Consider the following 24,525-nt stretch of genomic DNA (forward strand, 5'->3'; position numbering starts at 1 on the left):
GGAAAAGAGCAGCTGTTTAGGATAAAATGAAGGAGTGTTCTTTCTATGGCTGCCCCCTAATAGTCGACCAAACGTTAGTCAACCAGAAAGGTCATTAGTCAGCAAGATTTCATTGGTTGCTTAGTTGCAGAAAAAAAAAAACCCAAAAAACAAACGTAAAACTCTATTAGGAGCTGCGCCAAATCAAAACCTATATGACTGGACCATGTGGGAATTTAATCTGAAAGGACACAGGAAGTGTCCACACTCAGCAGTCAGACAGGAGTCAGGTTAATTTCCAGGGCTGGTACCTGCAGTTATTCCACAGGCTAGTTAATAACATGTCGGGCAGGAAATCCAAAGTGTGGGATCATTTTGAGAAGGTGAAGGACGAACCCAAGGTGATATGTAAACTCATCTTCATTGGTCGACTACAAACATGACGTATCATGTGAAACATGGAAGTAGCTACATGCCCATTAGCCCACAGCGTCATTAACAGGCGGCTCGCTCAGTGTGTGACGTGCACTTGGAGATAAAATATAGGCCTATATTAATGAAGGTTCATTAGTACGGTTTGTATTTCTCTGTAATGTAGCACAGTGTTAACAATGTTACTGATACTATTCTTTCTCACACCTTCAACTCAAACCATTGTGTTGCCCCGCCCAAAACATATCTTTTAATTATTAAATTAATATCATAAACATGCAGGCGACTAGTCGACTAATGGCCCTAAATGTTGACCATTGGTCGACTAGGAAAATTCTTAGTAAGGGGCAGCACTAGTTCTTTAACGGGATAAGTTTATTCTCCTACGTCTTTAGATAACTCTTTAAAAAACCTCTTGAATCAGCTGGAAAATGTATTGTCATGAAGCTGAAAGCAGGGCTGTTTTTCTGCCACGATGAAAAGTTGACTTATAAGAGGCACATTGTTCTCACAGGACAGCCACACTACAAACATGTGATGATTTTATGGAATATGATGCGCTGTTACACATTAAACTACCTAACTGTGTATAAAAGTTCAAATGCGCACAACCTCAAACATCTACAGCTGTAAAATGCAACATACACATCAATGCAGCAGTGATATTCAACCAAAAACCTCTCACATATAATAGTAAAACACTGACAGGAAACATTTTGCTGCACAATGAGTACTTTTCATACTGTTACTTAGTGTTAATACTCACATACTTTTACATAATCAAGCAGTACTTTTATTTTAACATAGTATTTTCACCATTTAGTATAAACACTTTTACTCAAGTAAAGGATCTGAATACTTCCCCCACCACTGGCTGAGACCGTCCATAATAAAATGGCATAGAACACACGATCATAGGACTTGATTTTTTTTAGATACTAGATTTAGTCATTTCTTTACACGTCAGCTTACTGGATTAGGTCTCAGTTATCTTCTTTGAGACAATGATGGCCAATATACTTTACTAAATCAGTATAGACACCTGGGAGGATGAATGTTTGGTTATGATAAGACGTTCCAAGCATGAGCAAGTCTTATTCTTCAGCACTGATAATAAAAAACAATGGGATCCATTTAGTTAAAGAAAAACAGCCCCTAAAATAAAACATGAGAAACTGTAATCACATTTTCCAGGAGTGGTGCTCATATCATATTCTAAATGATTAATCAGAGTTTGGGTCGTGACTGGTCATGGTTTCTATAGTATGTCAAGGATGACATTTTCCATGGTCTCCCTTTGCCTAGCAGATAAGATCAGGGTGGATGGAAGGATGGAGAGGTGGAGGGAAAAGGGGGGAAAACAAGAGAGGAAGAAGAATAGCAGGAGAGCCAGTACAGTGCCTTGTGGAATTCAAGTGCTGTGTGGAGAAAGAGTCCTGGACCTGTGCCACAAAAGAGCGGGTCAAAAGACTGCAAGAAAGAGGAGACGAGTTCTGCTGCTCATAACTGTGGTTTTAACGTTAAAGTTTGTTCTGCTAATGGTTTTACATTAACACCATCCTTTGTGGGTGGAGAGAGTTTTATCATACTTTAGATATTTTGAACTAGAACTGGAAATTTAGACAAAACTTTGGTAAGTTTTCACCCTTTATGGTAATGACTCTGTGTTCCTCTGTACAAAAGTTGCTACCAGCTTTTTGTTTTCAAGAGGGCACAGAGTGGAGAATGTAGAGTGAATAAGAAAAGCTAAAAGGCCAGAGATGGAGGTGAATGGGGCAGAGGTGACTGTAGATTTGCAGAGCCAACAGCAGAAATACGGTTATGACAACATCCACTAACACACATCTACAGTGTGAGAATAAACACACTGAGAATAACTAAACGACCTTGAAAAGAATCGAGAGCTAGTCTCATTTTCACACAGTCATTTCATTTTACTTTGATACGGGTCACGTAAACAGCATATTACTGGAAATTCCAAATTAGACCCGGGGGTTTTACCGCCATTTGCGACACACTCTTGCCCATTTATGGTCAGCTCTGTGCATTGTACACGAACCAACTAGTCAACAGTTAGTAAGGCTGAGGCAGAGGTGCGCACCCAAAAGAAAATCCCATATATATGCTCCGAAAGAGAAACACACCTACTTTTAAACATTATGAAATACATTTATATCAAAAGGTTTTTCAAGAAGGTGTCCACCACCAGTGGAAAACTTTTTCAAAAGCAAGCAAGCACAAGCATTTCCACTTTTCCTATTCTGACATCATAAAAGTCATGTTAGGGCACATCAATCAGAGGATGTTCGGCTGCATGTAAACAGGAATATTAGTGAAATATCCATTTTCATTAGCCATGTAAACAGCTTAGTAGGACTGGCAAAAACCAGACTATTATGTGCCTGTAAACATAGTTATCATGTAGCTTCTACATTCAGTCTTTTTGAAAACCTATATACAGTGTGTTGTAACTAGACTTGCACCAATTAATTGGCAGTGCTCGGCATCGGGCCGGTTTTCACGTGATCGGCCGTGATCGGCCGTGACCTGTGACCGGCCGGTCAGTCTAAAATATGCCGATTTAAAACGGCGGTCAAATTTCCGCCGCGCCGCATGATTGACATCGTGTAACATCAGTAGTGCACACACACGCACATGTGCAACTCACAGCTTGGGTGATGTGAGAAAGTGAAACATGGGCGGCTTCTCACCTTAATCATTCACGCACACACATCAAAAGAGAGAAGAAGAAAGTTGTTAACTGTCCGTGTTAAACTGAACTGTGGAGCTCTCACTGCTGCACGGTGCCGCTTGAAACTGATGAGGCGCATTTCCGCATGCCGAAGATGCACGTGTCCGCACGCTTACTGGCGGGGCATCCCAAAGACCTGTGTGAATTTCCACAGGAGATATTTTTACTTTTTTGTGTATTCAAGAAATTACCCACAAATGCTATGCACCAAGAATTATTATTTTCTTTATCTGTTTTTATTTATGAATGCCTTTTTACTTGGTTATTTTAATACTGTACCTAAAGTTATATTTGAGCAAAAAGGAAAATGTTTCTTAACCTGTGTCACTGTTTTTGTTTGTTTGTTAGAGATGATTATTGAAAAGCTGGTTGTATCCTGGTTAAAATGTTCTAATAAAGGAAAGATAGAAAATATTGCAATATCTTGTGTGCTGTAAAGTGGTTTGAAAAAAATGAAATCGGAATCATCCAAAATCGGAATCGGCCATCGAAAAAATCTGCAAATCGGAACCCGGTATCGGCCCAGAAAATGGAACCAACAAAAGGACATAAAGGAGTGTAAATAAAAGTTTATGACCAAAAAAACACCTGTGATCCATCATGAGGAAACCATGAAATAAAACCAACTCTCTGCTGACCTAAATTAACTAAAACATGGTAAATATATAAATGTATGTAGGCCTACACTACAAGTACATACAAAGGAGTAAATGCAATATACTGCACCTCAAAGTCTTCAGTGCACCTGAGCTGTCACCTGAGGCTTTATGGATTAACCACATCTATTATTAATGAAAGGCAACAACCATACACACAACATCAGCTACACAGCAGCCATGTGTAGCATTCAAGCTTTTTAAAGCCCAGACTCTATTGAAGCATCTAACCCTTTGCATTTAGTCCCATTGGACTTAGTAATACCTGCCTGCTCAGTATGTAATCACCTAATCTGTATGCAATGAAGCTACATGACTGGGTCCCAGTGGGAAAAGCACTCCAGCAGTCTCCCACTGCTGGGATTAAGCCAAACAATAGTGTTGACATGTTGTCTGTGCAAAGCCCTTCCACTTCGCTTCTATGTGAGCACTTGTAGTGACTGTAGATAGTGTAAACATGTGAAAACACGGCAGTGGGAGAACTGGTCTGTTGGTGAAAAAGCAGCAGACAGTGGGGAAATAATGGGGAGTAAAGTGTTTGTGCAGCAGTCATTAACATGCTCTGCTACAACACGTTGACACAGGAAGCCAAGAAAATCCAATTACACCAGACTTACATTTTGGTTCACATTAATGAAACTCATTTGAATGAGCGGGTCAGCGGGAGGAAGGAACACGCATTCACACAGCGACCGACAGCAGTGAATTCTCAATCCTATGAGGGCATGTGGTGACAAGCCATCCGGTACCTTAACATGTCCTACAACCTATTGAGAGGGATTTCTTTGACATTTCCCTCGAGACTAAAGGGATAATCCCCTTTATAACTCTCTGTACCTGATATGGCCCTGGCCCTCGAGAGTCTCTTTAACCCTCAAGAGAGTTCAACAAAACAACTTCATTTAGAGAGCAGCCAGAGGGGCTCTCTGGTCTGACAAAAGGCCTTTAGGTACGAGGACAAGTAGGGAAATCAGTATTATATGTATCAAAGAATGGAGGTCAGCACAGGGTGATGGATCGGAGGGAGACGGGGGCTCCAGAGAAGAGCAGAGGGGAAGTTTGCTGGGACTTACTGAGCTGTCACCACAGGCAGGGGAATGTCCTCAGTCATGTAGTCCAGCTCGTCTGTTAAGCTGTTGGCGCGGGAGATGTCGATGGAGGTGCTGTGATCATGACTCCTTCTTACTGCAAAGGACAGAGACAACAGATAACATTTGCAGGCTGATAAACCGTATACAAATTTAGATCTGCTGATTTTTTTTTTTTTTTATTGGAAAGAAAAAATGCACTGCAGAGCTCTGACACTACCAGTTATGCAAAAAATCATCATAAAGGAATTAATTTCATGTATTAAAGGTCCAGTGCATAAGATTTAGGAGGACATATTATGTTTTCTTGATGTGTATTATCACCTGAAAAAAGGATTTGTTGAATTGTTGTTACCCTTGAATGAACCATTTATATCGACATAGGGAGCGGGTCCTGATCCACAGAGATCACCATATTGTACCGCCATGTTTCTGCAGTAGCCCAGAACGGACAAAGTGGCTCTAGATAGGGCCATACCTGCTTTCGTGTCAGCCACCGTAGATAGCTGCCCCTCCACGACAAGCAACATTGGAAAAACACTGATTTTTTTAACATTATTTATTTACATTTATTCATTATTTTTACCAGTTTAAAACGACACTTACCTTTCTGGAAATCTTTGTTTAGGTTAAAATGCTATTAATAAGCTAATGGCACACTAAAATGTAAGTGAATTCCACCAGAGATAAAAACTTATAATTGTACCATTCTTATGCGGTTCTAAGAAAACTCCGACCAATTGGCAAGCAATTGGCCGAGTATCCTGTCTGTCTTCCCCTCCTGCCTCCGACTGACGTAACCGCTCGCGTAACATTCCTTGTGCGTTTCCACTTACTAGTAACGTTAACGCTACTATCTAACATTAGCACTGTAACCGTACTCTAAAACTCATCAGTCATCACTGACTCTGGGTGAGTTTTAAAATTCCGGGGTTGTGTTTGACTGTCTTGGCTGTAGCGCTACACTCACCCTCCTCTTCCGTGTATCTAACATTACCTTGCCAATGCCTACGTCTATCATAGACATAATGAGGACGTAATGGAGGAGGGGGCAGTAGGCCTTTGTGGGGAGGTGGAGTTGCAGGAGGAGGGGGATGGGACTTTGGAGGGAGGTGGAGTTGTGGATGTTGCTGTGTGAAATGCAAGAAAGGTAAGAGTAGCTTTAAATCACAAGGTCCATTTGTTTTGGAGAGAAAGAGACCTCTGCGGAAAATTCAGCTCGCAATAAAATCCTGGATGTAAGTTATCAGAGAAAAAAGGTGAGCACAAATTAGCAGATGCTGGGCTTGTGGACTGTCTCTGACGAACCAAATAGGGTAGGAGAAACACTGGTTTGTTACGTTAAATTGATTTATTCAGGTTTAAATCATTGGATCCCTTTGTTTCAGAGAGGTGGAGTCCTCAACGGATAATTCAGCTCTTGGTAAAAACCTCTTGAGCGTCTGGATCGCAAGAAAGTTAAGCACACATGAGGTTATCCGATTATCAGTGACGTGCTGAACAGCAACAGAGAAACACTGACTTATAATGTGAAACTGCTTTCTTCAGTGTTTTTCCCTCTTATAATCACTTAACCATTGTGCTTTGGAGAAGGAGAGACCTCTGGGAATAATTCAGCTCCCGGTTAAAACCTCCTAAATACTTAAGGAATTCTAACCGGAGAAGCTTTAGCTGTAATCCTCACTGCTAGCTGCCACTAAATCCCCCTAAATCTTACACATTGGCCCTTTAAGTTGAATAATAGTTTGAAATTTTAAGACAAATGACAAAGTTATGGTCCGAGGCAGAATAAGCTGAGAAGTGCAGATATATTTAATTATGAGTATGAGAGACACAAAAGCTGACACAAAGAAGCAGGAAGATACCTGGAGAGGCAGGGCAGCTCAGAGTGAAAGACGACCAAGAGTGATGAGGAGGGCCTGATGTCATGCAAGAGTAATTGAAAGAAAGGAGAAGGAAGAAAAGAAGACAGGAAAAAAAGCTGAAACAGACATCCTTTATAACAATGGGTTTACACAGTTTGATGCACAAGTGCTATGTAGTTTCTTTAAGGATACAAAACGTAATTTTAGGGAGGAAATATCCTTCATCAGTTGGGAATAAGTATTCAAGTTACATATTTCTGAATGGTTTACGTGAGGAAACAGAATTCGCCGTGCTCCTGCTCCACAGTGCAGCTGGCCGGCTGCTGGCACGACTAAAAACAACAGCAAAGAACAACATGTGTAGCGAGGTCTTGACCTGCAGTCAGACTGTCAGCGTCTAACTTTGACAAGTCTCTCCAACAAACCACCAGGCCTCCATTGTGATAAAGAATGGAGAGGCAAATGTGTTTGAATGACCAGTCCAATTCAAGCAAAAAGAAAAAATCCATTCAATCTCTCTTGTATTCCATCATCGGGTTTGTTTAACATTGTCCAATCCGGAAGCGGGTAGAAAGTAATTGAGAAAGAGAGGGCAGGGGGAAGGAGAGAAAGAGAAGGGAGGAGGGTAACCAGAGCTAACAAGAGCCACCTTTAGCATCAACATCAGCTCACTGACGGAGACGTGAACCGGCTTATCGGCTACACAAACAGGATAAGGGTTTATTCACAATATGTAGTTTTATCTGGCCCATCAGTGCAAACGTGTTTGGCTGGGAGAGAGTGAGCCAAGGTCAGGAGACAGAGAGAGAAAGAATACATGACTCTGAGATAGAGAGGGCACTCCATTGAGAGATTCTCACAGACAGGGAGGTGGGTCGGGCCAGACAGATAAGTGGAGCGATAAGCCGGACACTGACTTAATCAAACAATGCCCAGTTTATTTCTGACCACTGGAGCTCCACAATGGCCGCTTATCAACTCCGCACACCCACCCTCCCCCTCTCCCTCTCTTTAGTGTCCCAGTCTAGGTCCCCACGGTCCTGCCCATTCCTCGCCAGGGCAGCCCTATTCCTCACCCGTGGTGTTGGCAGGGCACCCAGTAAAGAAAACAGGCCAGGTCAACCCAGGACCAGTGTCTGAGTCTCTCTGCTTGGCTCTGGTTTGGTCCGGTTGGGGACAAAGGCCCAGCCAGCCAGCGAGTCTAATTAAAATACTGTCTGGGCCACATTAAAAAGGCAGGCTAGCTAATGATTAACACAGAGGACTTTTTAATAGGAGAAAAAGAAGTACTTAACCAGGGGAAGGGGCGACTGGTTAGACAGTGCAGTGATCACACGCACTACATACTAACTCTTTGTGTTTGCCGTTTTCACAAAGAACAACAGGGATATAAAAGAGTCTCAGTTTTCTTGTCACGTGGATTTTGCTTTAACACGCAAGACAATGGAGTGGAAACTTTTATTTGTTGACATTGTTTCTGTAACAAAACGTCATAACCTGCAATCCCTGTTTAAAGGGATAGTGCACCCAAAAATGGAAATTCAGCCATTATCTACTCACCCATATGCCGAGGGAGGCTCAGGTCAAGTTTTAGAGTCCTCACATCCCTTACGGAGATCCCAGGGGAGAGGAGGTAGCAACACAACTCCACCTAATGCAGGCTGACGGCGCCCCAGATTCAAACGTCCAAAAACACATAATTGAAACCGCAAAATATCTCCATACTGCTCGTCTGACATAAAAAGTTGTTTGGAAAACGTCATTTTTAGCCTTTTAGTTATGCTGCTACCCCCTCTCCCCTTGGATCTCTGCAAGAGATGTGAGGACTCTAAAACTTCACCTGAGCCTCCCTCGGCATATGGGTGAGTAGATAATGGCTGAATTTTCATTTTTGGGCGCACTATCCCTTTAACCCATTTAGTACGACTGTGATGGAGTTAGAAGGACTCACCTGTTTGTCTGAAGATTCTGGTGATTCCTGCAAAGAAAGGCGGAAATATCGTTAATATGGGACTGAAACACAACAATGACACTTCCTTCCAACTTATATAATCAACAACACTTCCGGTGGGCAACACAACAGCATTTTTGTTGCACAATAATTTCCTTCTTAGTTGGAATATGATTGAATTTATGTCCATTTCTGCACCAGAAAAGCCTCCAAATTATTTTTTTTTTAACAGAGCTGATAGTACCCAAACAGAAACTGTACAAATTGTCATTTTTTGACCGTGAAATAATAAATATGATGTCTGTTGCCAAGTACTTGCCTTGAATTTGTTATGTTTTCTTAATTTCTCATGCAAATTACCATCAAATTGACAATTGTATATCAATTACATGAACATAAAGTAATTAAATGGACATTGCTATTTCCTACATCTTATTGCCTGTTTTAAAACACAGGACAGATGTTTTATTACATAAGCAGGAGTGGAGTGGACGACCACTGGGAAGATTCCCGGCTCCTCCAGTCTGCATGTCGAAACATGCTTGAGTAAGATGGTGAATCTCAAACTGAGAGTTAAAGCTGAGTAGCAGGTAGCATCTTGTACTAGCCTCGGCCACGTCTGAATGGGTGAATGTGACTCAAAGTGTGAAAAGCGCTTTGAATGGTCAGAAGACTACAAAGGCGCTATACAGTTGCAGGTGCATTATTGATACACCTGATGAGAGTGACTTCAACCACATGTGCTTTCTCCATGTGCATTTGTGTTCTGTCTCCATAACAGCCATGACTTGCTGTTGTAAGTTTCGAGGAGACTATATTTCAAATTGAGAGAAAGTGACTTTCTTTTTCCCGTCGTGATTTCAATGTGCACCAGACTTAGGCCCAGACTTAGCCCACTGGAAGCAGACGGGTTACCATAACCAGTAAAGATAAAAAAGAATAATCATTTAAAATTGGTTTTCAATATGTTGTCATACATTCCTGTGCAAACAGCATTTGCATAGGAATGATTCTGTCCTAAGCTTTTTGATCCATATAAGCGGTTTTCACTGTTATAACAATATCTCAATTGACAATTGATCCTTCTTCATCTTCACCTACAGCAACTTTGTTATGACATTTACTTCCTCTAGACAGTCAAGTTTGATCCTCTCGGTGCTCCAGATTTGATTTAGCATGTCCATGTTAAAACAACATAAAATGGTAAAGAGGTTCCTTGTGATGATAAACCTACAGAAAATATCACCTGAATCTGCAGCGGCTCTCAGCTTTACAAAGTTTTTTCGCAAGTCTCAGCTCATTGCTAAGCTGTCCGGCCAACAACATCGTTTTTTTGGTTCACTGTGACCGCTCTCAAAGTGTCATTTTTGGCCATAGCGGAGGGCTGTTTTCAGTCTAAAAACCCATGCACACTATCTGCCTAGCACCAAAAAGCAGACAAATGCAGTTTGTGACTAGCTGGTTAACATAGCGGAACATTTAGCAGCTAAAGAGCCAGATATTTCCCTCAGGAGCTGGTGAAGACCAAAGACAGAGCTAAAAGAGAGTGAATATCAGCCTCACATTCACCAGCTGGACAGAAACACGTCACCAAATGAATGCCAAAGTTGCTTCCGTAAATAAATGCTGGATGTGTAAATAAGCAAATGTTTGCTAACAAGTTGAGTAAATCAACTAAAGTCTGCTGCCCCCAAGTGGCCGCAAGTTCAAAGAGGAAGTGACAGCACTATAACCAGGCCCCCAGGAAGTGCGCCAGGCCCTGAAGCCAATTTTCGTAGTGGCCAAACAGTGGTATTACAATTTCCAGGGTTGGTCACGTAATGCTATTGGGCCTAAATAGACTGTTCCCATAGACTCACATTGGGAAAGAGACGTCTGTAAATCAGTGGATACATTTTTTGAATGTCACAACCCCTGCAAAATGACTCGTTTCACTATCAAGATTTAATCTGTTCGATCCTATAACATTTGGAAACTCTAAAAGAGCTGCACTGCAAGATTACATTTTTTTTATCCCCATTCACATTAGCGGACTGCTCTCAGGCGCAATCATCTGAGGTTGGCGGCCATAAGTCTCTGACATATCTGCTCTATGGGCCCAGTGATGGAGAAGCAGCACCAATCATCTGAGTAATTTCATACCACAGATATAAAGCTTTTTTCACCTCCTGTATCATTGAGCAGCTCTCACAGGAATGAACAAGGGCCTGCCCCCAATGCTGTATCCAGGTATCTTAATACATACATGACTATAACCAGCAGTAAAAAGCGTTCAAGACAGTTTGGGAAAAGCATAAAGCACAGATGACATTTCTAGTCATGCACATTTTCCCTTAATGCAATGATGTACTTAGTTTGCAAACAACCAAACAGCATTACCATGCCAGCTTTTATTGGCTGACTCTTAAACCCCAACTGCAAAATCTAAATTAAACCAGTCTGCCATTTAAGACAAGTACTATTTTATAAAACAAACAAAAATCGAATGCGTGTTACACTTCCATTACTCTTTGAAAACAGCGATGGTTAAAACAATAAATATAAAAGCAGCAGCTCTGGTGCAGACAGTTGACATTGCAGATGCCTGTTTTATGGCTGGATCAGAAGCAGAGATCATACAGTCCCACGCTGTTTCAACTCTGCACATTATCATTAGTGACAGCAGGCTGCAGGCTTCCTCACATGGTTTCATGTCACGCAGCTCGGCCAATTCATTTTTCCACTTCACAGTCTCACCATGTGTGTTTATGTTTATTCAGTGATTATATGAGCAAAAAAGTATCTAAAACTATGTTTTGTTGCTGGTAAATATGTGAATGAATACTGGATAAACTGTGCTGCTTAACTGGTTTGACATCAAGTTTGATTTGATTGCTTTTTCCACATGGACTTAAGACATGTGTTTTCCTTCGTTATCTAAGATCCACCCAATTAAGCAGGAAACGAAACAACATTTCCCCTCATAAGTGGTTGCTCTTCTAGTGATGGTCTGCCTTTATGTCAAGTTTATGTCACTCCAGCTCCTTTTATGATGGTACGCTTTGACAGGAAAAACTCATAAAGCGCATTTATTAACCTGGAGTCTGGGTCAATTCATTTGGCAGGGATGGCTTTTAAGACAGGAAGTTAAACCGCCAACCCCTTCAACCAACCAGCCACTGATTCTGAACTATGTGTATAGACGTGCATTTTTTTAAACTATAGTTTCTACTGTTATGTATGAGTGCTGGCAACAATTAAAATTTGGATTTGGATACTGAGTTATCTAAAATCAACGCCATCATTTTTGTTAAATGTCAAAAAGAAAACACAACTTGGCTTTGGCCTGACTGCAGCAATATTGGTAATCTGCAAGTAGTAACAAGAAATTCCCACTTGTAACCTTGACAAGCCCGTATTTTAAAGTCTTTTTCCACTTAAGCGCAGTGTGTGTCTGTGGCCGGCAAAGGGGGACAAGTGAAGCAGTAAAGAGCTTGTAACCATGACCTCTAATCACCACTGAGACTGTAATGGCTTCCATCTGGCCCACTGAAGACACCTGGCAGCCATCTTGGGTCTAAGGGGATCAGGATAGGGCCTCTGTTTACTGTGTGAAAATGAGAAAGCGGCACATAACAACTCATCCTATAACATTTAAGGGTCTCCACTGTATATATGAACTGAGGGAACCAAACTGTAATCGTTTACGAGAGATTAGCTCTAAAAACCACATTAAAGAGGTTCTCTATTCTGCAATCACTCTGTGCTTCAAGTGAGATCAACAGCAGTATAATAATTAGGGGTGGGAATCACCAAAGGCCCTACCCTGGAAATCCAGAGTTCTCGCGAGAGCACAATTTGAATTTGTTGCACTCTGGCAATCAGTAATGATGCTCATTACCCATGCCGTTGGAGCCGAGCTGCACCAATCACATCGGTGTATCTGATATAGACGGGCCAGAGGCGAGCTAAACAGATGATGACAGTGCTGCGACGACGAAGTCCAGAACCCGTCAGTAAACATTGCAAGATGGCTACGGATGAACACCAGTTGTCTGAAACGGCTTTGGCCGCTACAATGAACGAGTTAGACTTGGCTTTTTCTCTAAAAGAGGAACAGAAGACGGCGCTCGAGTCTTTCCTTTGCAAGAAGGACATTCTCGCTGTTTTGCCGACCGAATACGGTCTGGATTTCCACGCTACAGAGGCCCTAGGATACCATATTGTAACGATACTTCCTGCTGATTTTCAACCAGCCTTGTATCATGACAGTGTAGGCAGTATGTGTAAATTAACTGTGGTAAACTTCCCTCCATCTCCATCCAACTGTCCTCCATGGCAGATTTTTGCTGATCTAGGGCTGTTGCTCAAACTACAGATTGTATGTCAATATTTTTGTGTGTCCACCACCACAGACACAAACTCTCTCAAACTCACACCAAACTCAGATTAAATCGTAAAACTTAGCAGTGCTGATCAAATATAAACCAAGATTTTGTCACTGTATTTAAAATGTCTCACCTAAATTGTCTTCAGAAACATATTTTCGTGCACTTCTGCAGTATGAGAATTTCTGAGGGACTTGTGAACAGGAAGAAGGGGCCCTACTGTTTCCTGTTTTGTAAAAAAAAAAAAAAAAAAATCTTCAGGAATGTGTTTAACTTTGCTGCACTTTTACGGCACTTTTCAAGTCCTCCAACCACTCAAAGCCCTTTTACCCTGCGTGTCACATTCACCCATTCATACCCAGCCTCATGGTGCCACCTGCCACTCAGTAATCACTCACACACACTCACCCACCAATGGAACAGCCCTCGGGAGCAATGTGGGGTTAAGTATCTTGACCAAGGATGCTTCAACATGCAGACTGGAGGAGCCGGGGACTGAGCTGCCGATCTTCTGATTGGTGGACGACCCGCTCTACCTCTGAGCTACTGTGGTGCAGTGCATTCTGGTAGTTGTAGGTTTTCTATCTCTTGAGCAAAAGCAAATGCCACAGCCCTTTATCTCTGTTTTCTCTGGTCATGTAGCAACAATTTTAACAGCATTTGCATCTCTCGACTGCATAGACAACCCAGATTTACGAAAAGAGCATCTTTCCTGAAGTGACACTTCTTTGAGTCATGATACAATATTATTGTGACACTAGACTTTAATCTGCTTTAACTATTAAGGTGAAGTTTTCGGTCCGTCCATCTCACTTCTATTCTTTTTACTGCAGCAAAATGGCTCTACAGTAGTGGACTAAAAAAGCAACTGATTTTATTATTCTAGTCGGCCACCAAAAGTTTAATTTGGATTTGCCATATTAATCATTCATATACCAAAAAATGGCACTTGTGTATTGATATGAAGCTCAGTGTAAGTTCAATCAGAGAGACTTTCTTTGTGCTCATCCATTCACAATTCTCTCCCTCCCACTCCCACTGCTCCCTCTGATCAGCTGACTATGGGTGTTCACTCCTCTAGTTATCCAATCACACTTTGCCACGATCTCTATCAGCCAATCAGGATGCCACTGCAAAACTTCAAATCTGCTCCCTCCTCTGCTGTCAGCTGTCATTGTCGGCAGATCTGCTGCACCTTCCTCCACCTCGTTCACCTCCAGCCATCGTATCCAGAGTCCAGGACAAGCTCAACACTCATCAGCACTTCTCCATCTTCCTCTCATCTCATCTTCACCACCTCTACCACCACCAGCGTCTAGACATGAGGGAAGGAGTTCCCTATTCGACTATGGATTCATCACCCTCCTTAAATCACACCATCTCTACGGGGTCTAATCGCCAAAGACTTTCCACATTTTTCATTCTTCTGTGCACGTTAATAAATATTCTTTTTACTATAAAAACGAGTCTCTTGCATTATTATGCTATATCGATCTTCCCCCCACCCCTAATAATAACGACAGAATTTTAATTATGAGTCTCCAGCCATGCTAACGACTCTGTAGAGGCTGTGCTTGGGCTTGTACTCACACCAGTTTTTGGCAGGCTATCGAGAGTTTGGCCTACGCAGTATACATAAATAATCACTACCTTCTGCTGCTGCCAGATTTGCTCACACATGTATCACGTCTTACCAATATACAGCTCCACAAAAAATGAACTAATGAGATGAGTTATTATGATTTCTCTCGCCATGCAGCCGTAGAAAAAGAGGTAGGCACCCAACAGAATGTAGAGTGAGCGCCTATGTGACACAGTAAAAATGTCTGCGGTGACTCTACTAGCCTAAATGTGTAAAAACAATATGTACATTATTAGATTTGTTAGGCTGCGACAGAATTATCTACAGTATATATTTTCACAGGCATCCAAACATAAGAAGAAGAAACACTTGTCAACACAAAAGTACAAGCTGACAGCTAATATTTCTAAAGCAAGTACCATAAAAATGTAATTTATCATGGAGTTGTTTTGGCCATTTCAATGCCCTGAATGCAAAAACACATCAAACTTTTACGGAAATAATGGATTTCCAAGGCCTTTAAGGCAGCATGACATCATTTCACGGCCCTCAACACACATTATTTCATCAAACAAAAGTGTATTAAGAGGAACAGGGAAAAAAAAAAAGGGGTTGGTTTCATTACTGCAGTAAGTCACTTCGTCAAAACATCTTCCACATGACACAGGCGGGCTTGGTTGCCAGCTGGCCTTTAACTGCATTAGAACAGCAAAGATAGCTTCGCAACGATATTCAAAAACACCTAAAAAAACAGCTTCACAGAACACAGCATTCTGAGGTGTCAAGTTCAGGAATAAAAGTTCTGTTATTAAGAAGTCCAAAATGAAGTCAGTTTAATCAAGCAGTAATAAAACAGGGCTCAGTGCTTTCATGTATAATCTTGGCGAGTTGACTTGTCTGGGACTGAGATGTTGGAAGAAAGGCAACTCAAAGATTCATAGACGTTAGATGATTTTCTTTGAAAAACATGCAGTGCAGTTAATGAACCTCAGACTGAAACATGAGCGGCAGTGACCCTTTGCATTTACTTGATATCAGTTTGGATACTGTGCATGACAGCAACAGGACAGCAGTGCTCTTTGTATTACCTTCAACAGCTCCTCTCGGCTCCTCCAGGAAAAATGGGACGTCTTTCTTCTCCTCAGAGTCGTCAATGTGGTCGTAGGTGATCTGGGGGATCGATACAGCTCTCTCTGAGCCCACACCCATGGCGCCATTTCCTCTGGACTTCAACCTCCTCTTGGGTCCCTTTTTCTGACAGACAGAGGAAACATCAACCCAGTTAATAAACATGACAAACATGTCAGGACTTAGAATCACTCTTTATTATCATGCCTCAGACGTAAAGTTATTTTAGGAGGCTGACAAAAAAGGAGCATGCAAATCCCTCTGCTGCAATAACGTGATGATTCTTGGAGGGGTGGGTTGTCAGTGATGCTACAGTATCTATAAGGCCTTTGGTAATGTTTCCAGAAAACAATTCACTGCAGTTTGCACTAAGCTTTGTCTATAATGTTTCTTCCTGGTGTTTCTGTGTTTTCTGTATTATCTGTGCAGACAGGAATGTCAGCATGAGACTGTTGTGGCAAGAAAGATTTTATTAGATTTGGACCGCGTCTTCGTCTCATAAACCAAAAAGTTCAAACTGAAGTTGCAGCCAATAGTATAATCAACCAGCAAACCTTTTACAAGTAATATAGACTGGAGACAAAGCAGCCATTTTTGTAACCTAAAGCAGCTCTCTTCACTAGAGGTGTACCGAGACACCAGTATTTATCTCTGTATCTGTATCCATGGATGTATTAAGAGAACAGGATATAGCGAATGAAGTGAAAATGGTTCAATGATCCAAGAGATGATCCAAGGATGATCGGCACTACTTCCGCACCATGCCTTCCACAGAGCAAGTGCACTGGAGACTTGGAGCGGCCAAGCAGCTATCTTTCAGTTTAATGGGGATAAAATTATTTGTTCATGCAGCTCTCCTAGACTTTCAAAATGTTATCAAGCCAAATGGATCAAAACCTGATACTGAAACGAGTCATTTCGCAGGGATTGTGACCCTTGAAAAAAATTTTATGTACTGATATACACGTCTCTTGCACCATGTAAGTCAATGGGAAAAGGTTTTTTAGCCACAGAGCATCACGTGACAGTGTAATTCCACTGTTTGGCCACAACCAAAATTGGCTTCAGAGCCTGGCACACTTCCTAGGGGCCTGGAGTAATCAGATACAAGACCAAAAGTGGGCATGGTTTATGCCACAAGTCATGCTGAATTGGGCAAATGTTGGTTTTTCTAACCAAAAATTCACTGGTGATGAAATTGTTGTGCCTTCAGCGCATCACATTGATTTAATTACTGCATATAATTAATTCTAAAGTATATTCCCACATCCTCATACTGCACTCCCCTAACCCCTTTATTTTTAACTGAACTAATTTTTTGAATTGTCTGAATGCCACCACTATTGAATTGGATTTAAAGAGGCAACAGATAGCATCTTTTCCTAAATATATCATTATGAAAATAATGTGGGTTGCACAGGGTAGTGGCCACAGTAAAATCAGACTATCAGCGTTTACATAGGTTACTTAGTGGCTGTGCAATCTTTGCAATAAGCTTCTGCCACCGGTGCAAAATTTCGCAAAAAAAAAAATCTGCTTTACGGCAGGAAACGCATCATGTATTGCCAAACTGGTCGGTCAGCCAATCAGGGACTGGAGCTGGTCCTTATGAGGAGTTGGACATGAGATAATTGAGTCACAAGCACAATGGCAGACGGACAAAGTTTGGAGACAAGTGAAAAACGGCCTAGCGAAAGAAAAGGAGCTCCTCTGTGTGAGGAGGCAAAGAAGAGCAAAAATGAGAGTGATAGAAGAATAGGAAAAACAAGAGTAAACCTCAGTCAGGCGTTCAAGAGATGGAGGGAGCTCCGTGACCAAAAAGGCTTCAAAACCCATGTCCAGCTAGCTTTCTTTCTAATGGATCAGTAAGTAACACGGCTAAATGTTAGCTAGCCGAGAGAGGACTGTACTGTCCTGGCTGCTAGTTCATTCCTACCCTGCTTCCTACCAGGGAGCGGGTAGCGAGTGTTGGTCGGCTGACATCCTGGTTGCCATTCTACGGCAGCCCTCGGACAGTGATACCCCCCTCCCTTCCTTCTGTTCTCTTCTCACGGAGGCAGCTATCGACGGACATCGCCCAGCTAAATTCAGCTAAGTGAACACTGGACTTTGTTTCCCATTCAATTTGAGCTCCAACCGGCCGCATTGTTTCCATACGGTACTGTTTATTCTAGAATGGGGACTGTTTACATGTGCATATTGGTATAATTCCACTGTGTCTACTGTTGTTTGTACTGATACTGTACATATTGGTATCATTTACTGTGAGTTGTTTGTACTGGTACTGTGCATTCTGCTATCATTATCTGCATTACTATTTGTTTTTTCTTCAGATAAACCTGATAATTGTTGCTCGGTCTCTTTACTCATTTATTTAGTAGAGTGTCCACACACCTTCTCATTCTACATATACATAGAGGTATACTGGTGGCTTTACAGCCTACATTTTATTGATTATCTCTGATCCCCACGGTCAATTTGGTCACTGCGACAGTGCGACACAGCACCACTGACGCTAGGTGGCACCAAGCTAAAAAAAAAAAACCTAATCCTATCTATTGCCTCTTTAAGTCAACATTAAAAAACAAATATATAAATAATTCAATATGCCTATAAAATAAAATAACACATTCATTCATTCATTCATTCATTCCATAACTTCTTATCCTGTTAGGGGTCATGGGGGGGCTGGAGCCTATCCCAGCTGACACTGGGCGAGAGGCGGGGTTCACCCTGGACAGGTCGCCAGACTATCACAGGGCTGACACATAGAGACAGACAACCATTCACACTCACATTCACACCTACGGCCAATTTAGAGTCACCAGTTAACCTGCATGTCTTTGGACTGTGGGAGGAAGCTGGAGCACCCGGAGAAAACCCACGCTGACACGGGGAGAACATGCAAACTCCACCCGCACGTACCCCACCCTCCGGTTTGAACCACGACCCTCTTGCTGTGAGACAATACCAACAACTGCACCACAATCCCACCATGACTATCACACATATCCTAAAATGAATAAACAAGGCAATGAATATACAAAAAAATGTAAATATATAAGAGTCAATATCGTTCAACACATAAATAGATTTATATCTTTAAAATCATATTTTTCAAGGGATTACTTTCATTTATTTCTGAGGACTTTTATTTCTGCTCTTTTTATTTCCATCTATTTAAATAACTGTTAAATAAATGGTACGGTGTCAGTAGACGCTAAGCCAAAATTCCATTAAAGCCTATGGCTGATAGATGCAGCCTTACATCTTAAACGGACGAATAGTGGATGTAGGAATTATAGTAAGTCTAACTGTAAATCATTTACACTCCATTGAACGTGCATATCAAGATTGTAACACTACAGCTGCATATCACTTCAATCAAAGTGCAAGCCTGTTAACAACACAGCACACTTGGATGCATTTCAGACGATCAAAATCGCCCAGGAAACCTGTTCTCTGAGCAATGAGTGAACTTACACGGCCATTTCAGCAGTAGTTAAGTGTTAAAAAGCCACTCTTTTTTCTGTTAGTACCTGTATGGTTCACACTGTTGTTATACATCATCATCTTACCAAACTTTGGGCTTACACGCTGGTGACATCAGCGGTACATGTTTAATCTCCGTTTCTTTGAGATCATAGCTATGTGCTGTGTGAGTCAGTGAGTTTCTGAGGGCCTAAATAGTGCCTCCAGTCCAATCTTTAGACCCACTGACCCAAACCAACGTCATGGACGTGGCCTTTATGGAAACTCAATTATTTGGACTCAGTGGATCAGACTTTGGCATTGACAAGTGGCCAGCAGTTCACTCCAAATACCCGAGGTTTGAATGACTCATTAGCTGAGAGAGCGGGAGAGGGAGGTGGTGGTGGGTGTCGTAAGGCTGAAAGAGGGGGGGAAAAAAAAGGGAAAGAAAGATGGAAGGGCATAGAGAAACTGTAACAGACACTGAGTTTAAGAGAGAAAGATAAAGAAACAGACTGATGGAGTTGGATATAAACAGGAGAGGGGGGAAAACACAGTGAGCAAGAATGAGACAGAAACAGACAAGGCGGAGGAAAAAGCACAGAAAGAGAGGAGACAGGAAGAGCAGGGAGGAAAAAGAAAGAGTGAAATTAAGTCTGTTTAACACAGAAGAAACAGGAGAGGAATCTTGAAAGACAGAGAAAGGGGAGAGCGAGGAGAGTCAACGGAGAAAGTCACATGCTGGAACAGAAAAGAGCGGAAGCAGCCTTCATTCTCCCCAATACATGTGGGTTCAATGCTACACAAAGATTTTTTTGTTGTTGTTCTACTAGACAAAGGTTTACTCCCATGAGAAAGGCGGCGGTGACATCATCTCAACTGACTGAGTCTTTGTCCGGCCGAGACAAAGGCCTCGAGTCATCCTGGTAGAGTCAGGCCGTGGGGGTGAGGAGGAGGGGGGGGCTTCTGCGTATACGTGTATTTGTGTGTCCTTCCGTGTGTGTGTACGTTTGTGGGAACTTAACTTGCCCTTTTATGCTGTATGGCCTAGGCACAACATAGCTAATATTGTTGTGAAAGGTGAACTGCACAAGGAGACAATACGGTGTGGGCCAGACGTATGCAAATCCGCCCCGCAGTATCACAGTCGCACGGCTTTTCCTGACAGCGCTCTTGTGTAAGGCTTCTTGAGTTCAAAGCATTCTTTTAAATGTCTACTTAAAAAAGAAAATAATACATGATAATTACCACATGTACCACACACCACAATTTAATTTCAAGATGAGACACCTACAACAAGAAATTAGAAAATAGATGCTCATTAAATCTAAAGACGGAATGCTGTTATTTATCTGGGTGGGGTTTCACCTTTGTTGGTTAGATCAAAGCAAAGAGACACAATTAACAGTGAAAGAGAAATAGATGTGAGAAAATGTCCCAGGTTGATTCAAAGCCAGGATGTCACAGGCTGGTGCCTCGGCCCACAGCATCAAAGACATACTTTTATGGATATAAAGTGGTTTTAAAAGGAAAGACTTCTCCTTTTAAGGAAAGTAAATCAATCTGAAATGAAACATGAGCCACACTACACATTTGGCTCTTGGTTCTTTAAAGGAGCAGTGTGTAGGATTTAGTGGCCTCTAGTGGTGAGGACTGCAGATTGCAACCGGCTGAAACTGCTCCCATGTCGCAAGCGTGAACTCCCAGTTCCTTTCAACCCGGTCTCACGCCAAAGTCGTCGAAATCCAGTGCTTGGGCAGTGACTTGCAGCGTCAGACACTGACGAAAAAAGCCGTCGACGTCAGCGGCTGGTCGCTGTCATAATTTACCAGCATGCAGCGTCAAGGGGAAATGCAGACAAGAACGGAGGGTGAGGCGGTGAAAGTCTGAGTTGAGTGGGTGAGAGGGGTGGTGAACAGGTCCAACAAACACCGACCAAGACTTTCACCCGGAGGAGCGGTGCTGGCGTCCTGTAACGCCGGAATTCCACTGGAATTGCGGAACGGCTGCGCTGGTTATCGGTGCAGCTCCGCCGAACAGCGGGAGTCAGGAGGACCCACGAGATCTCACGAATTCACGCATAATCGCACGATATACCAAGATGTAGTTTCTATAAACAGAACCACAAAACCAGAGGAGTAGTAGGAAGACATCTCAGTGCACCTCCATGATTAACTTGTCCTGGTCCATGGTGTCAACGGGGTGAAATGACGTCTGGAAACCTCTGACCTGTTGACTTCAGGCCTCCACCCATTATGACATTTTCAAGGTGTAGTGCAGGGAAATATATGATCTGCCGTGAACACTGTGTATTTTATTTTGAAAATTATGTGTTGTGTTATGTGTGTGCATGATGTTTAATTTTGTTTCTGTGCACGACTTCCTGCCCCGCACAATCAGCTCTGTGCTCCGGCGTCCAGCAAAAATAGAAATCCTGCGTATCTGTTGCGGAGGGCTCCGGAGCGCTGCAGCTGTGACGGAGCCGGAACGCAGCACAGCCGCAGCCAGTTGAAGCACACACACTGACTGGAATTGAAACGGATCAGCTCTGCTGCCGTTCCGGAGCGCAGACGCAACCAACACGCATCTGGTGGAATTTGGGGGTTAGATTCTAAAGCCAAACCCTGTTCTTTTTTCCTAAACCCAACCACGTGCGTTAGTTGTTGGAGGAAATAAAACCTCAATTCACGTTCTTGTACTGACGTAGTATGTTTATTTTGAAAGAGACTGTATGCAAACGGTAAATTTCCTGTAGAAACAGATGTGTATTTTGAAAGAAGACAATGTCCGGAACAGGCATGACTTAACCTGGCATCCCAGAATGTCAACAACCAACACACCCAGGGTACCTTTCATGTTGTATCTGGACATGGAAATTACATGAAAAAAAGGGCGATATGTGACAAGGTCGGAGTGAGAGTGTGTTGTTCCCTTAGTGTTCATTGTTGAAGAGATTTTTACTGGTTGCCGAATTATCTGCAGAGTTCTCTTCCTCTCCAAAGTAAACGGACTAAGTGATTAAAACCAGTAAAACCACTGAAAAAAAGCAGTTTCATGTTACAAATCAGAGTTTTTTTAATGCCATTTGGCATGTTGGAGATGGCCCACCAGCCCAGCACCAACATATCTGTGCTCACGTTTTTTCTCTAGTGTTCAGGAGGTTTTTACCAGAAGCCGAATTATCTACAGAGGTCTCTTCCTCTCCAAAACAAATGGACCAGGAGATTTAAACCAGTAAAAAGCAGTTTCATGTTAAAAAATCTGCGTTTCTCCAATTCTACTCCGTTCGTTGCACAGGGGCTGCTAAGTACGGGGGCTGACAGGAAAACACGAAAATTCGATTAGCCCATCCAGAGCTAGTGTTTAGTTTGTCTGTGCAAAACATGGCGGTGCAACATGGCCGACACGGTGGACCAGAACCCGCTCCATATGTCAATAAAAACGCCTCATTCTAAAGCAACAAAAACATGACAATCCTAATTTTTACGTAATTATAGACAAAAGAAAACATATTTACAATTTATTCCACTTCTGCCAGTATGCCCGCCCTAAATCCTACACACTAGACCTTTAAATTAAACTGGATGATTACCGATATGTTCAGTTTCCTGACATTGGGGCTGAAGTTGTCATGTTCCACTGTGGTGACGGCCTCTGGAGTCAGGACATACATTTTCCATGTAGCAGCACAGCCGTTTGGTTTCTCTGCTGCGTAGCACCTCCACAGTGTCTGAGGAGCAGAGATTAAAGCATCGAATTAGTGTCAGTGAACGTGTTGATCTACATAACCTGTAATCATTTTCCTATTTTTCTCTGATTCCACAGTAAAAATGTAAAACCATTTATTAGTGATGCAGCAATATTATATTAGCCACAAATTCAGTGACACTAGTGGCTTTTGGTTTAACACTTTTATATTTCTGTTGCTACTGTTTATTTGTTACATGTCAGACAAATATAATATAGATTTATCTCTTTTTATATACTTGCATTAGTCTCCAGTTATTTTACTGTTAATATGTGTGCTACGTTGTTATTAGTTTGACTAACTGGTAATATTCAACAGCACTTTATTCTTATATTGGCAGTTCTCCTCTGTTTGTGGTATTGTAAAACAAAAACATTTTTTCCTAAATGAAGTGGAGATCTGCAGAATGTATTCAGTGCCCTGCAGGTAAGTGTCTTTGTGTCACAGGTGTTCAAACCGTCTCAGTGTGTTCGGGGTAATTGCTATCCTTGTAATGGTTAGCTTTTGGCACAACATAGCGGCTCTACCATTTCACTCTTGGCAAGCATGATACAGCTCATCTTTTCCATGGCTCAGTAGGAATTTGCAGACAACAAATACTGTTACTTTTTTTTCCTCTTTTCAGTTTCCAATGTTTTCTTTCTCTTGCAAGATCTGGAAAGTGCACGTTTGCACCTTTGAAAAAATATGGATAAGATTGACAAGACTCGGTAGCCATGACTGGGGTCCAATACAAACTCTGGTATAGAGGCCATGTGTCAAATGTTAAATCACTCATGGACTGTGTCTGACTTGGTTTTTAATGTACACCACACTATCTGGGGCTCATATGCTTTGAATGGATACTAAAACGTACCTGGATGAGGCAGGCTGCAGCAGGGATCTGCCTGTTGAAGTGCTTCTGTCTCTGCTTCTGTTGGACTTTCAGGGCAAACCCTGAGCCAAGGATTCCCTGATTGGAGAGGGTTAGGTTACAAGAAGATATATCATATTAAAGATGTAGTGTAGAGATGAGGACTGTAGATACAGAATCTCGCAAAAATAAAGGTGACGTTGTGACGTTGCTTCGGGGTGGACAACTGGAATTTTTGAGATACGTAAAATATGCACAATTGTTTATTTCTGTTGTGTAAAGATTTACAGACCTATTTGACATTTCTGTTGTACTTATTTTACGTACTGTGTTGCTTTGCTAGCATCTTTTATACCTCAAGTCTGCCGGCAAGGAAGCTAAACAACGTACTGTTGTTGACGGGGCCGCAGCAAAACAGATTTTATCTCCCAAAAAAAAATCACTATCAGTTAAAGTGTACACTATATTTGGAATATTTTCTCTGCTTTACCTCACACACTAACTGATCAAGGCAGCAGTAGACCAGCAACTCCTGTGTTCTGCTAAGTCAGGGGTAGGCAACCTTAAGTGGTTAAACATTAACCCATTGAGGCAGCGTTTGCTCAACGCCGTTTCATCTCATGTACGTGACGTGAGGATTTTCCACCTGAACG

General features: G+C 42.1%; 1 protein-coding gene across 1 annotated transcript in view; it reads right to left on the bottom strand.

The window, feature by feature from the left end:
- Positions 1–24,525, bottom strand: part of kcnq1.2 (potassium voltage-gated channel, KQT-like subfamily, member 1.2) — a 278,796-nt gene that overhangs the window by 207,598 nt on the left and 46,673 nt on the right. Inside the window, exons 9-13 of the mRNA XM_049574355.1 lie at positions 23,876–23,971; positions 22,864–23,001; positions 15,761–15,926; positions 8,724–8,750; positions 4,893–5,004 (exon numbers count right to left, since the gene is read on the bottom strand). Coding sequence (XP_049430312.1) covers positions 4,893–5,004; positions 8,724–8,750; positions 15,761–15,926; positions 22,864–23,001; positions 23,876–23,971 — 539 coding nt within the window. The remainder of the gene's footprint in view (positions 1–4,892; positions 5,005–8,723; positions 8,751–15,760; positions 15,927–22,863; positions 23,002–23,875; positions 23,972–24,525) is intronic.

The sequence above is a fragment of the Epinephelus fuscoguttatus genome, linkage group LG4 (assembly GCF_011397635.1).
Source record: "Epinephelus fuscoguttatus linkage group LG4, E.fuscoguttatus.final_Chr_v1".
NCBI classification, from domain to species: Eukaryota; Metazoa; Chordata; class Actinopteri; order Perciformes; family Serranidae; genus Epinephelus; species Epinephelus fuscoguttatus.